The 12,220-nt window shown below is 42.1% G+C and overlaps 1 protein-coding gene across 2 annotated transcripts in view; it reads right to left on the reverse strand.

Annotated features, from left to right (window-relative positions):
• RBMS1 (RNA binding motif single stranded interacting protein 1) overlaps positions 1 to 5,711 on the reverse strand; it is a 143,114-nt gene extending 137,403 nt beyond the window's left edge. Inside the window, exon 1 of one of the 2 annotated variants that reach the window (XM_084209593.1) lies at positions 5,391 to 5,711. In XM_084209593.1, coding sequence (XP_084065719.1) covers positions 5,391 to 5,465 — 75 coding nt within the window. In that variant the 5' untranslated portion in view covers positions 5,466 to 5,711. The remainder of the gene's footprint in view (positions 1 to 5,390) is intronic. The other variant, XM_084209594.1, reaches the window with a different exon arrangement.
• Between the last annotated feature and the right edge of the window lie 6,509 nt (positions 5,712 to 12,220).

Below are 12,220 nucleotides of genomic sequence, written 5' to 3' on the forward strand. Positions count from 1 at the left end.
TTGATTGGGTGAAGAAAATATTTTTAACTTTGTCACTTGCAAATTCAGTCATCTATATGTATATATACACCATCCCTCTCTTTAAGGAGGTTGGATTCAGGGAGGAAAGTTGCGGCTATTTAAAAACTCTTTTTAACAGAGTCCCTAGGAAAAAAAATACAAAATCAACACACCTTATGGATGCCATTTCTGCTTCTCCTTGATTCCAGCCCTGATCTCACACTCTCTAAGTTGCACTCCCTAACTTTTGCTCCTCTGAAGTGATTATGACCATCAGGGCATTGCAAATCACCTCCAAATTAAGCATGATCAGCATAACCCAACAAGTAATCAAGGTTCTAGTAAATGTTGCTTATCTGAAATGAAAGGCAAAACTCCTGTTGACTTTAATGAAGCCAGTCTTCCAGATGATGGTGGTGTGAAATGTTTCTACAGTTCATGTTCCTCTGGCAGAGTTGTTTAGAGAGTTACAATGATGTACACAAATATACATGATATAAACACTTGCAGAGCTTTGTATGAACTTTGCTCAACCCATTTCTAGAGAGGCTTTTGCATATATAAGCATTATTCCAGCAAGAGTTTCTAGAAATACTTCATGAAGAGCATATTTCATCAAAGGCTACCTGAACCAAACTTAAGAAGTTCAAAGGAGCTATAACTGGTACAAGGATAGAGATGCCCCTCACAAAACAAGCTGGCTGGAAGAATTATGTAGAACAATCATTGTGATCAGTGACAAAAAGTTACTAGTCTGATGTATGAATGTAAACTGATGTTCTCAGTTTTAGACTGGGATGTTTGGAAGAACAGAAAATGCTCTTTCTAGGTAATACTCTTCATTTCTCTCTATTTTCTATCCTCTGAAATAATTCTATAGAGTCAGAGGGATTATCTTACCACCAAAATGCTCAAGTTTTTCTTAAAATTGGTAGATTTTTACAATTCTTTCCACAGCATAGTACATTTTTGGAAGGAATTCTCTACGTAGTTGCACAATAAACTTACAGCCTGTCTGGAATGGGAAAGAACACATTCAAGAAGCTGAGGAGGACAATGGGAGCAGGTAACTGTGTGGAGACAAAAAGCTTGCCTGCAACTAACCTGTGCTTTTCTTTTATTTCAGTGAATTTCTAAGCTCAGCCAAGAACCACAGAGCTCACAACTAGGGACAATGAACTCCCCAGAATATAGAATGTGCAAATTGCTCCTGTCCAACCTTACAAACATGCGTACTATGCTTTACTGCAAACTTGTCTTTCACTATGTACACATTTTGCAGTCTTAGTGCATATGGAACAAACCTAACTAAACTCATTAGAATTAGTAATCATTGATAGTGATGAAAATCAGCACATAAGCTGCTGAAGCTTTTTAAAGGGTGACAGACCCGTGCTTGGTCTGAAGGCAGTGCCGAGGTACACATTAGCAGCAAACAATTAGCAGGTCCTACTTCTTCTGCTTTAGAAGTTGAAGGTTCTACATTGGTGTATTAATTTCATCTACTGACACTAAACTGCAGCTTATCCAGTGTCTGCTGATAAGACAATTCCATGTACACTTGGTTTAATACTGTTAACTGATTTCCTTCTTACTCTGCCATCAACAGGCTTGCATAAAAATTAAGTGTTCCCATTTTAAAGTTTGCTCTCATCAGCTGGAGAACGAGGTTTTGCCATGGCAGAATCTGCCTGCTCACCACAGTTTATATCAATCTACAGTCCTGCCTACAAACCCACACAACTTCTATAAACATTGGTTCTTCTCAGAGCTGCCAAAGCAGCAGTTTTGCAGGTACCAAATGATAAAGTTCAAAGCCCACTCGAAGATAACTTAGCAACACTTCATTAGTTCTAGGTTTTGTTACCTAATACCGTACAAAATAACTGGAATTCAAGCATCACACAGGTAATATCTACGACTACTAAATGCTTACACTTTAGATAAAACATGCTATCTAAAGGAAATGTTGCCATCTTCCACGAACCCTCTCTTACACAAAGAGCTTTCCTTTATGGTACAGAAGCCTACAAGTGGAATTATCCATATTGCCACAATACTCTCCAAGGGAATGCCAATAATACAGGTAGTTATCACAATTTAGTTGTAAACTGTTGTGTGCATTGTGACCCTGAATTCCATTTGATACAGGAAAACAAAATATAGACTCACTTTTATTTCTTACTTGACCAAAGCAAACAGATTGTGGCCTAAACATGTCTCTACACATTTGTATTTGTCTATGTGTACTCTGTTAAATATGAAAATACTCTGCCTGGCACAGCCAGGTTTTACTCCTGGACAGACAGGCCTTTAAGCACTAGTAGAACACAAGTAATATTAATGAAAATAATTTTCCAAAATGTTGAAATACAAAATCTCTCAATTATAAATAAAGCTTCAAGTACAGAAATTAGATACAACTGAGTTGAAATTTGAAAAGCAATGTTACACAAATATGGTTAAAGAAAGGACCTAAACCATTAGAAACATCCATTGAACTTGGAAAATATTTTTGATGCTCTTTGACAAGCCATACAATGCTGCAATACAGGAACTGTCCTAAAACATACAGTCATTACAAGACACAAAATATACCAGATACGTCAAGCATATAATTCCAGAGCAAAAACTGTCCTAAAAATGAAAGTTTTACAAGCTTCAACCTAAAGTCATTTCAGACTGTTTTCATTGCCATAATATTTCATTTTAAAAGTTATCTTCCAATGTTAATTTTGTTCTTTTCATTTAAGTCCATGGCTTCACTAATCTCTTTTGATGCTGAGCTCCCTAAGACTGGAGGAAGGGAGGTGCTGAATCACAGCAAATGTTTATATTTCCTCACAGAATATATCACTGAACCAGCTTGAATACTTCATGAATAAGACTGTGAAGATCATAACAGTCAAATACAAAATCTGTTTTTTAAAATCTGTAACATATTAATATCAATTAAAATAGTTGACCATATCAACATTTTAACCCAAAGAGCCATTAGGAATGTATGCAATTTATCTAATGAATGTTTTTGAGCGCTCTGCAGAAAAATCCATCTTCAAGAAATTCCTGTCAATATTGATTTGCAGATTATTAGTCAGCAGATTTTCCATCATTATTTAAATAAGGATAAGATGAGAAGCAGAACTTCTGGTTTAGGAGATTTTCCTACCTCCCCCAGTATAACCATGTACTATTACCCATTGTTCATTCAGTAAAGGCAATTCATTTCTATTATCATTTGCATTTAACAAAACCCAAAGATTTCTCCAGAATTACCGAGAGTGGACATAGAGTGGACAGTGAGCTGTTTTAGGGCCCAAAGAACAGAACAGCTAAAAACTATGAATTAAATGAATATTTCTACATGTCCAGAGAGGATCCATAGTGGGAAGATTGCTTATGTTACTGGATTCTGCATACTTGAGTATCAAAACCTATAGTCACTGGTCCCTGTAACTATACCAAGGAGACACCTAATTTTCCTTTATTTCTTTTATAAAATCAAGATCTCTGAAAACAGGAAACTTTCACTGGATCTCAGATATTTCATCTCATGTGTGTAGGTCAAGTGGCTCTGTGTTCTCTCTGCTGAAACAGAGCAATGTAATTTTATAGCAAAGACTGCATGGCAGTTTGAAGATGTCATTGACTGTAATACAAATCAATATTAAATTATCTGTACAGGAAACATTTTCAAAAGACGGTCCATCATGTTTTCTCATAGGATCATGGATTTCTAGGATCATTCTTTACTAACTACTATAAGCTATCAGAGTTTATCTCCCTCTTCAATTATTAACAGGTCAAAACAGCCAAGTGATACTGCTTTATATATATTCCATGTTATGTACTTGCTTTGTAACTTAAAATTACCACACAAAACCATGAGAGTAAAAGTTTCTGAATAAAGACTTTGTTTCATTTGAGAATGTACATATAGTCTTACAGCTAAGTGATGCAAAAGGCTGTCCTTTAGGCATTTCACCTTTCTTTAAAATAATGCATTAAATATATGCATATACATATATATATTAAATATATGTAAACAGTTACTGCAGTGATTACTCTGCAGCTAAATCTTTAAATGGTTATAATCTGTTCATCTTTTAGCCTGATGTCAATTACACATTTAACAGATTAGTCATTTCAAATCACCCAAAGACCTTCACGACATTTCTATCAATTTCTTTATATATGAAAGTACATTTCAAAGCCTCCTCATTGCTGCCTTGTAAAATGTCTCATGACTGTCAAATGGAATTTATTTTTCAGCCAAGCAGTCTAAAATACATTTCACAATACAGTAACACAAACACAATAAAAAGAAGAGCCTATCAAGTATGCAGATAAAGGGAATTCTTTCCTGTCATTGCCAAAGAGGCAAGACAGTTCCATAGCAAAAAAACCAGAAAAATCACAACCAACCCCACACCACGGTAATAACCTCTAAAAAAAGTTCACACATGGAAGCCTCATATGGGTCTGTTTTGATTTGTGAGGAGTGTCACTGGTGGTTGGAAAGGCTTATGCTAAATGTTCCAGACAGCTGATGCAACCACCTCTGCATCTGCCAGTTTGCAGCATGATGCTTCTAGAGCAGTGGGGCTGGCTGCCCTTAAACACTTGAAGGAGAAAGAGAAAAAGGTGGAGATCCTCCACCGCAAGAACTACTAACATCAATATCCCCGCAAACAGCAGCGACCCGTGTACAACATTAATCATCACCACCTGGACCCTTAATGCGTTTTTAAATCCAGTTTGAAAACTGTGAGGTTGCAGCTCACAAAGGTCCGACTCCGCAGACAATGAGTATCCACCCGAAACCGACAGCTTCCCCAGTGCCCGTATTTAACTGGAATTACGGCCATCCCCACCGCAGCAGTAAGCACGCCCTGCCACCCCTCGGGATGTCACGGCACCCCCGCCGCGGCCGAGGCACGGCCATGGCAGCCCCAGCCGGCCGAACTTCGGCTCCTCTGCCCGCGTTCCAGGGGCTGCGCCGGGCGAAGGCAGCGGGAGCGCGGCCCGCAGCGCTCCGCTCTGCGGCGGGGTGGCCGAGGACGTGGTTGGGAAGGAGGAGACACGCCGAGAGCCCCGGGGAAGAGGAGGGACCGACAGCGGGAGGGGAAAGGCGAGAGGGGAGTCAGGTCGGAGACTGCACGGTCGGGAGCGAGGAGAAGCGGTGGAAGCTCGGCGGGGGCTCCCGGGGCGGCGGCGGGCGGCAGGAAGGGGCTGCCGGCTCTTTCCTGTCTCCGTCCCCCGGTGCAACCTGACCGCCTCCCCCGGGCCGTGCCCCGGCCGCGGAGCTCCCGCCCGGCTCGGCCCTGTCCGGCCGCCCGGAGCGGGGCCCGCCCCAGACCCGCCGCGCCGCCCGGCGTGCCGGACCCTACCTTCGCCTGCAGATACTGGGGGTAGTAGTAGGTGGTGTACTGGGGGTACATCTGCTGTTTCCACACTTTGCCCATGAAGCTGGAAATGTAGCCTGCAGTGCAGGGATGGGGGGGTACTTTGGGGGGCTCCAGCCGCCTCTCCGTCTCTCTCCCCTCCTGCCTCTTCCTCTCCGGCGGCGGCGGCGGCTGCTGCTGCTGCTCCTCGGCCGAGCTCAGACCTTCCTCCACCCAAAAGCCACAGCGGAGCGGAGCGGGGGCAGGCACTCTCGATGTCTGCCCGGGAGTTCCTGCCAAGTCCCCGCCCGGCCGGGCCGAGCAGCAGCGGCAGCGGAGCGGCGGCGCGGGGAGCGCTCGGGGCCGGCGCGGCGGTGCCAGGCGGCGGGGCAGGGCTGGCGGAGGGGCGGGGGACAGGGGCGAGGGGAGGCGCTTAGCCCCGCTCGGCGCCCGGGGCGAGCCCCAGCCGTGGCCCCGCGGCGGGGCAGCCCCCGGGGCGGGGGGCGGCGAGCGGCGCCGCTCGGCCCGAGGGCCGCTCCAGCGCCGGGGAAAGCTGCCGTGCCCGGCGGGAGGGGAGCGGAGGCTTTCCACGTTCTGGAGGAGAGGAGGAGAAGGAGGAGGAGGAGGAGGGCTGCAGTGGCCGTATCGCGCCCGGCTCGGCTCTGACCTAATTAGCCCGGTTGTGCTTTGTTATCGCCTTCCCTCTTTTGTGCATCCCGCTGCTGAGCAGTGGTGCAGGGCACAAGCTGGAGGGGAAAACTGGTTACAATTTTGGAAAACCAAATTTGGCTTCAATTCCGCCTGACGGTACAGGGTGCATTTTATCTGCCGGAGCAGAAGAGACTGCTGTGCTAAAATCAGTTTACAGAGCAGCAGCCACAAAGCCAGACCAAATTCACTGTCTTGCCTATTGCATCTTCTTAAATTTGCACTTCAGCCTGTGCTGCTGAGTTCTCCAACAGGAAACATTCCTGTTCTAGACAGTAATAGCTATATTTTTTCGCTTGAATATTTTCTCTGAGAAAGCTGATTTCCTGAATATTAGAAGTAGGGACCAGCAGCATACTATGCTCTACTGTTGAGAGTAAAAAACTCAGTCAAGTGGGTTTACTTCTGACAAATCCATCTCTTTTCAACCGAAGATAAGCTGATCCTCAGCATTAAGCAGATGCCATTTCTTTGTCACACTAATCACAATCGTTTTTGTACTGCAGCACTGTTTGATTAATAAAACATGTATATAAGGCCCACCAAACCTCCTGGTTTTATTAACATCAGCCAAACTAAATGTGCTAATAGTGGAAAGAAATAGTAGAAATCTGCAGGATGTACAGGCATCCCGGGGTGATAGCAAAGGCAGCCTTTGTGCAGCCATGAATCCCTGGTGCGGGCTGAGCAATGAGAGGTAACTGCAGAGAGTCTTCCAAACTCCAGCTGAGCAGAGGACAATTACGCAAATGACATTGCAGCTCTCCTTGCCAGCTATTAAGATCACTTTAAAAGTTTGGGGTTTTTTCTTTCCAGGGAAGAGACTTGTACACACTTTGCAGTCTACACAGATTGAAGGACTAGTGGCATCTTTAGGAGAAGATGTTTTCTCCAGAAAAGGCGTGGGAGCTTTTGAGTTTTGGTTAGGTTTGGGGGGTTTGTTTGCATTGTTTTGGGGTGGTATTTTGTTTGTCAGCACACGGCTAGAATGACTACGAAAACAAGGAGAAACACAAAAACCACAGGAGTTGGTAATGTCTTCTGTGAGAGGGACAAAGATTAGAGCTAGGGGAAAGCTGAACAGAACAGAAATATCAGGTATTTGAGGAGGTTAAGAATGTGCATCTGGAGAAGCTGAAATGGCCATGGCTAAAATCAGCTGTCTTCTCCTTACTGGCGTTTATGCAGTGGAAAAAGCACACAGGCAGCAATTATCTCCAAAGAATGCCAGGTAATATGGCTCCAGGGTAGTGCATTGTCAGAGGACAGCAGAAATTAAGTTTCAGAACTTCATGGGGAAATGTGTTACTACAGCCCAGATACGTGAGGATACTGTTGTAGACTGCTTTGAGAACTGCCAAATTGTGGTCTGAAGTTCTTGGTTGAACTACAAAGAATGTGGTGCTGGCCTCTCATAAGCTGACAGGTTACGGGTGCTAGTACACTTAGTTTCCTTTTAAAAAAAACAAAACAAGGAAAAAGAAGAAATAAAAACTGATTGATGCACTTTGTGGGGATTTTCCTGAGGAGAAGGAAAGAATGAGATCTGAAGGAAAACATTATACTGAAGACATCTGGAAATAAAAAGTGTTTTCCTGGAATCCATTTTCATGTAAACAGCAACTGTGGTTGTCACAAGTACATTGTGCAATCCTGAACGAGGAGAGAAGCATCCAGAAGGAAAAAAAAAGAAGAAAAAAAAAAAAACTTCAGGAAATTAGGAGAGGGGAAATGCAGCCTATATAATTCCAGTATTTACAACTGCAACAGTCTCCAGCTTAACTGTGTCAAGTTATAGGTAATGGCTGATGGCTGCCAGCAAGAGGGGCAGCAATGCACTCTGCCACAACGGCTCCTGGAAGTGATGAAAGAGCAAATCTGGCCAAGAGAGTATTTGATTTCAACCATAACAGCTAAAGCTGATCTCCAAGTTCCTTCCCAGTCTCTCCTTGCAAAGACTTAGAACTTTCTCAAAGTTTTTTCCTATAAAGATTAATCTCATCCCCAAATATGTGTCACTGTTAATGTAATGATGAAACCAATTTGGTTCCATTTTCAACCAGAATATTTTCTAATTAAAGATCTTCTTCCACTGGAATATCTGTGAAGCTGACATTAAAGAAGTTCAAAATTCATAGTTTAATATTTACCATTGAATTTAAAAAACAAACCTGCAACTTAATACTGCAAACTTTTACAGTGCTGTGATCCCAGTGATGATCATTGAGAGTTTGAAAATAATACTCAGTTTTTATTAAAAAAGGTTAGAAGATATAATTATTTTATTGGAATCATTTACATGACCTTCAGTTAGAGTATTTTAAATTTTTTTTTTAATTATCGGTAAGGTGTTTACTGAATTAATCAGTGAAGAATTCTTGGGTCAAAAAAAATCAAATCTAGCATCACACAAGGCAATCTCTGCTTCTGTCTTTTTAATAGGTCGATTATTCAGCCAACTTAGTAATATGAATGCAAGTTGTGCAATACAGAGAGGATGTCATTGCAAGTGAAACTTTAAATCAAATTACTAATTTCTTAACTTTTCATACTAATGGGAATGTTTGGATTTAATTACTTATTTTATGTTAATTGCAAGGGCACATAAAAACTTTTAAATTGAAACAGTTTATGCCGTTTGGTGGTACCAACTCCTGTCATCATGACTAAATACTCACAAGGTTTAAAATGCTTCCCCCATTTATACACCACACAAGGTATAGGATTAAGAGGGAAGATAAACACTGAGGTGTGTTCTGGAAGCAAGTCGATACACAAAAGAGTAAAAAGCTGACTTCCTACAAAATGTTAAGGAAAACAGTACTCTATCATTTTGTCTATGGCCAGAGTTCACTGAGTATTAATGAAACAATATTAAATTCTATTAAATTCTACGGGTTTTTCCTTTACAGTACTTCTTTATCATGGATATTCTCTAACTGCTCAGGAGTGATTAAAATATGATGAAAACACAGTTGGGTTCTTGCTGCAAATGCCTGTATGTGCTGCCATTCAGAGGAGTTTTAGGGCAACTCAGCTGAACCCCATCACTGGTTATGCACTGACTCTAACAGTGTTCTTAGAGAAATCCCATTCATGCTGTACAGATTAATTTACACATCAGGAGTTCTACCCCAAGGCAGAAAAAGTCAAACGCAATGCAGAATAGGAGGGAAATGTCTTTAAACCATCGCACTTCAGGAACCAAGGGCACTGCTGTACTCTGCACCGTTTGTGGTCTTTGTATCGGTTGAGCTGAAAGAGACAGACATGTTTGTGCTGAAATCGTTATTACTATGACACAGTCAGGGATATTTGAACAAGGGGTTTTTTTCTAGTTAAGATACTAGCTTGAGTTTTGGGAGATTTTTCTTCGAAACCAGATGTACCGCAGTATGTGGGTGAGAGGGTGTGCAAGTCGCTAAATTACCCTGTGCCTCACTGCTGTTTGCAAACTGTGTCAAACATTCACCCCATTCTTTCCCTGCACAGGGCACCACAGTCACTCCCTAAGAATCTGCCGAGTCCGATTCACATAAAAGGACTGAAACAAATGGATGCAGCGGCAGTGCATCAGTTGTGAATGCAGAGAGGCCAGGTACTGCATCCTGATTCACATACAAACGTTAACAAACCAAGAGTCTATGTTACATCCTCAGACAGCACGGTAGGGCTACAGAAATGCAGTGAGGTTTAAGCTGACCACCAAAACTTCTTGCCTTCAACACGCACTGTTCCAATTACTTGCAAAACCTCCTTGTTGTAATGCCACCCTTAGCCCCATCACAGGGCCTTGACTGCTTTGCAACACAAATGAAAGACTCTTCAATTTAGGTCGCACTAGGCCACACTCAAGCACAAAGGCTAAATAAACGGCCATTGTTCATGGGCCACCAAGATGAAAAGCACTTGATTGTTGTCATCAATTAAATCAGCTCTCTAGCTTTAGTGGCTATTAACCCTTTCAGCAAATTCTTAAATATTTATTTCAACAGAGTGACTACAACTCTGTACGTTTACAGTAGCTGTCCTGGTGTAAGAGCATTTCCCTGGAACACTGCTGAATGCAGCGTGCCCTTGTTTATCCTTACAGCTGAGCCATGCACTGCACTGGCTCAGCTGCTCCTGACAGCTGCAGGCTGTAATTCACTTCTGAAAATCTACAGGGCTATACAGTATTCTAAGATTGTGCAAGTGAAGTATTTAACTGGCACTAACATGCAAGCATTTAACATATTCTGCATTTGAACCTCCCCTTTCATGGTTTCATGTGCACCCGGCAACGCTTCCACTATTGGCAATGGACGCCCACAAAAGATGCCTCCAGACTGCTCATGAAAACAGGCTGTGTTTGCAGCTAAACATATCACTATGAATTCGGGTGACAACCTTTTCCTCATCTTTAGGTAGGTCTGAGAATATTTTTTCCTACATAAGTGCCCCGTTTTCTATATTTTCTATATTCTGGTTTACCCCAAGATGCCCACCTGACAGAGATGATTGCATACTAAAAGCAATTTGGTTTTTTCCACCATTCTTCAGAAAGCCTTGTGAGGCACCTCTTGTTGGTCCAGCTCTATAGATCTCTTTAATACATGTTTTATGCAAATAATCTTCTCACTGATGGCAAAAGTGAGTTGTATTACATGACTGTGCTCACTCTAGGGTGGAAGTAGTTAAGAATCCCACTTCTATTCATATATTATTTATCAGAAACTTCCATCCCACACAGCTCCTAACTATCCTGGAGTCTCTTTGGCAATAGTCTCTCTTCACTGTGCGAGCAGATGAACAAGGAACGGAATAATCGTTCCTCTATAAAATATTGACCAGCTACAATTTTTTCATTAAGACATTCCCTTTCAGTTTTCTCATCTCAGTTTCAGAGCAGTATTTGCCATTCCTCCCCTTTCTCCTTAAACACCGAGGCCAGCCTGCTTTGGCTGCAGTATATTAAGAATAATGGTGGGTGTCTTTTTACCAGCTTGACCAACCACCATGGTTGGTGATGGAATTTAAACCGTTGATTTTAAACATTTATAGATAATTTGGAACAAATGTGGGGGTTTTCCTGCCATGCAAACAAAAATTGAAAGTTTAATTAACACAGACAACAGCCATCTTGTTTCTGAAGACTTTAGGGACATATCGCACTGTCTTTAGCCACATCTTAAGCAAGTGAAGGACACAACATCCAGGCTTCATTCCAATATAACCCTAAATGCCTCTAAATTTTTCTATTTTTGGAATAAAACTATTCCAAAGCATGAAATACCCACCTTCCAATCTATTCACAGTTGTATTTTAGACAAGTTGTACAGCTTATAAACCATCTAGCAAACCTTTCCATTGTCTCAAACTCCTCCTGCTGTTTCCATCACACACAGCAGCACCTCGAGCTGCCCCACACCCTTGTGTGGTCCCACATAAGGGTGAGCTGGTTTAATTCAAGTGCTGGCTGGCCAGATGGCCCAGGCTGAACCCCACCTGGGGGCTCTCAAGCAGCACACCGGCTTCCTTGCCCTTTCCCACCCACTGACTTTCAAGCAGCCTTCAGGGTCATCCTAGCTGTGACCTCCGTTCTACCATCATCTTTCACTGAAATCTCTTGGAGGATTCAAAAATCATTATGGCATAAGGGATGATGAAGGTGAATCGGGAAAACAATTGCATGAGTTTCTTTCCTTAAGAAAGAACTTGAATAATTCAAAAAGCATAGGCAATTTACCCATAATCATTAAGTTCTACATTTTTGATGTCTTAAATTCGTAATTTAATGAAACCAGAGAATAAGTCATTTTATTGAACATTTGAACCTCCTTTTTCACATGAACCAAACACAGTATTTATCTCAACAGATACCTATCAGTGCCATTTTTATTTGATTTTCTTTACACACAGAAAATGACCAGACCACATTGCCATTTTGAATTAGTCCATGTATTTGAGCTTCACATTTGTCATGTTTATCACAGACTATTTGTAACTACTGGACACTCTGCCTGTGTACATGCAGATTAACACAGTGCAATATATTGTCAGAACTAATAGGTGATGTGTCTCTACTGCATAATTCAGAAAAACATTGAAGTGTCAGCACCCTTGATCTCCTGTAAAAATGGAAGCTT

The sequence above is a fragment of the Fringilla coelebs genome (assembly GCF_963513975.1).
Source record: "Fringilla coelebs genome assembly, chromosome: 7".
NCBI classification, from domain to species: Eukaryota; Metazoa; Chordata; class Aves; order Passeriformes; family Fringillidae; genus Fringilla; species Fringilla coelebs.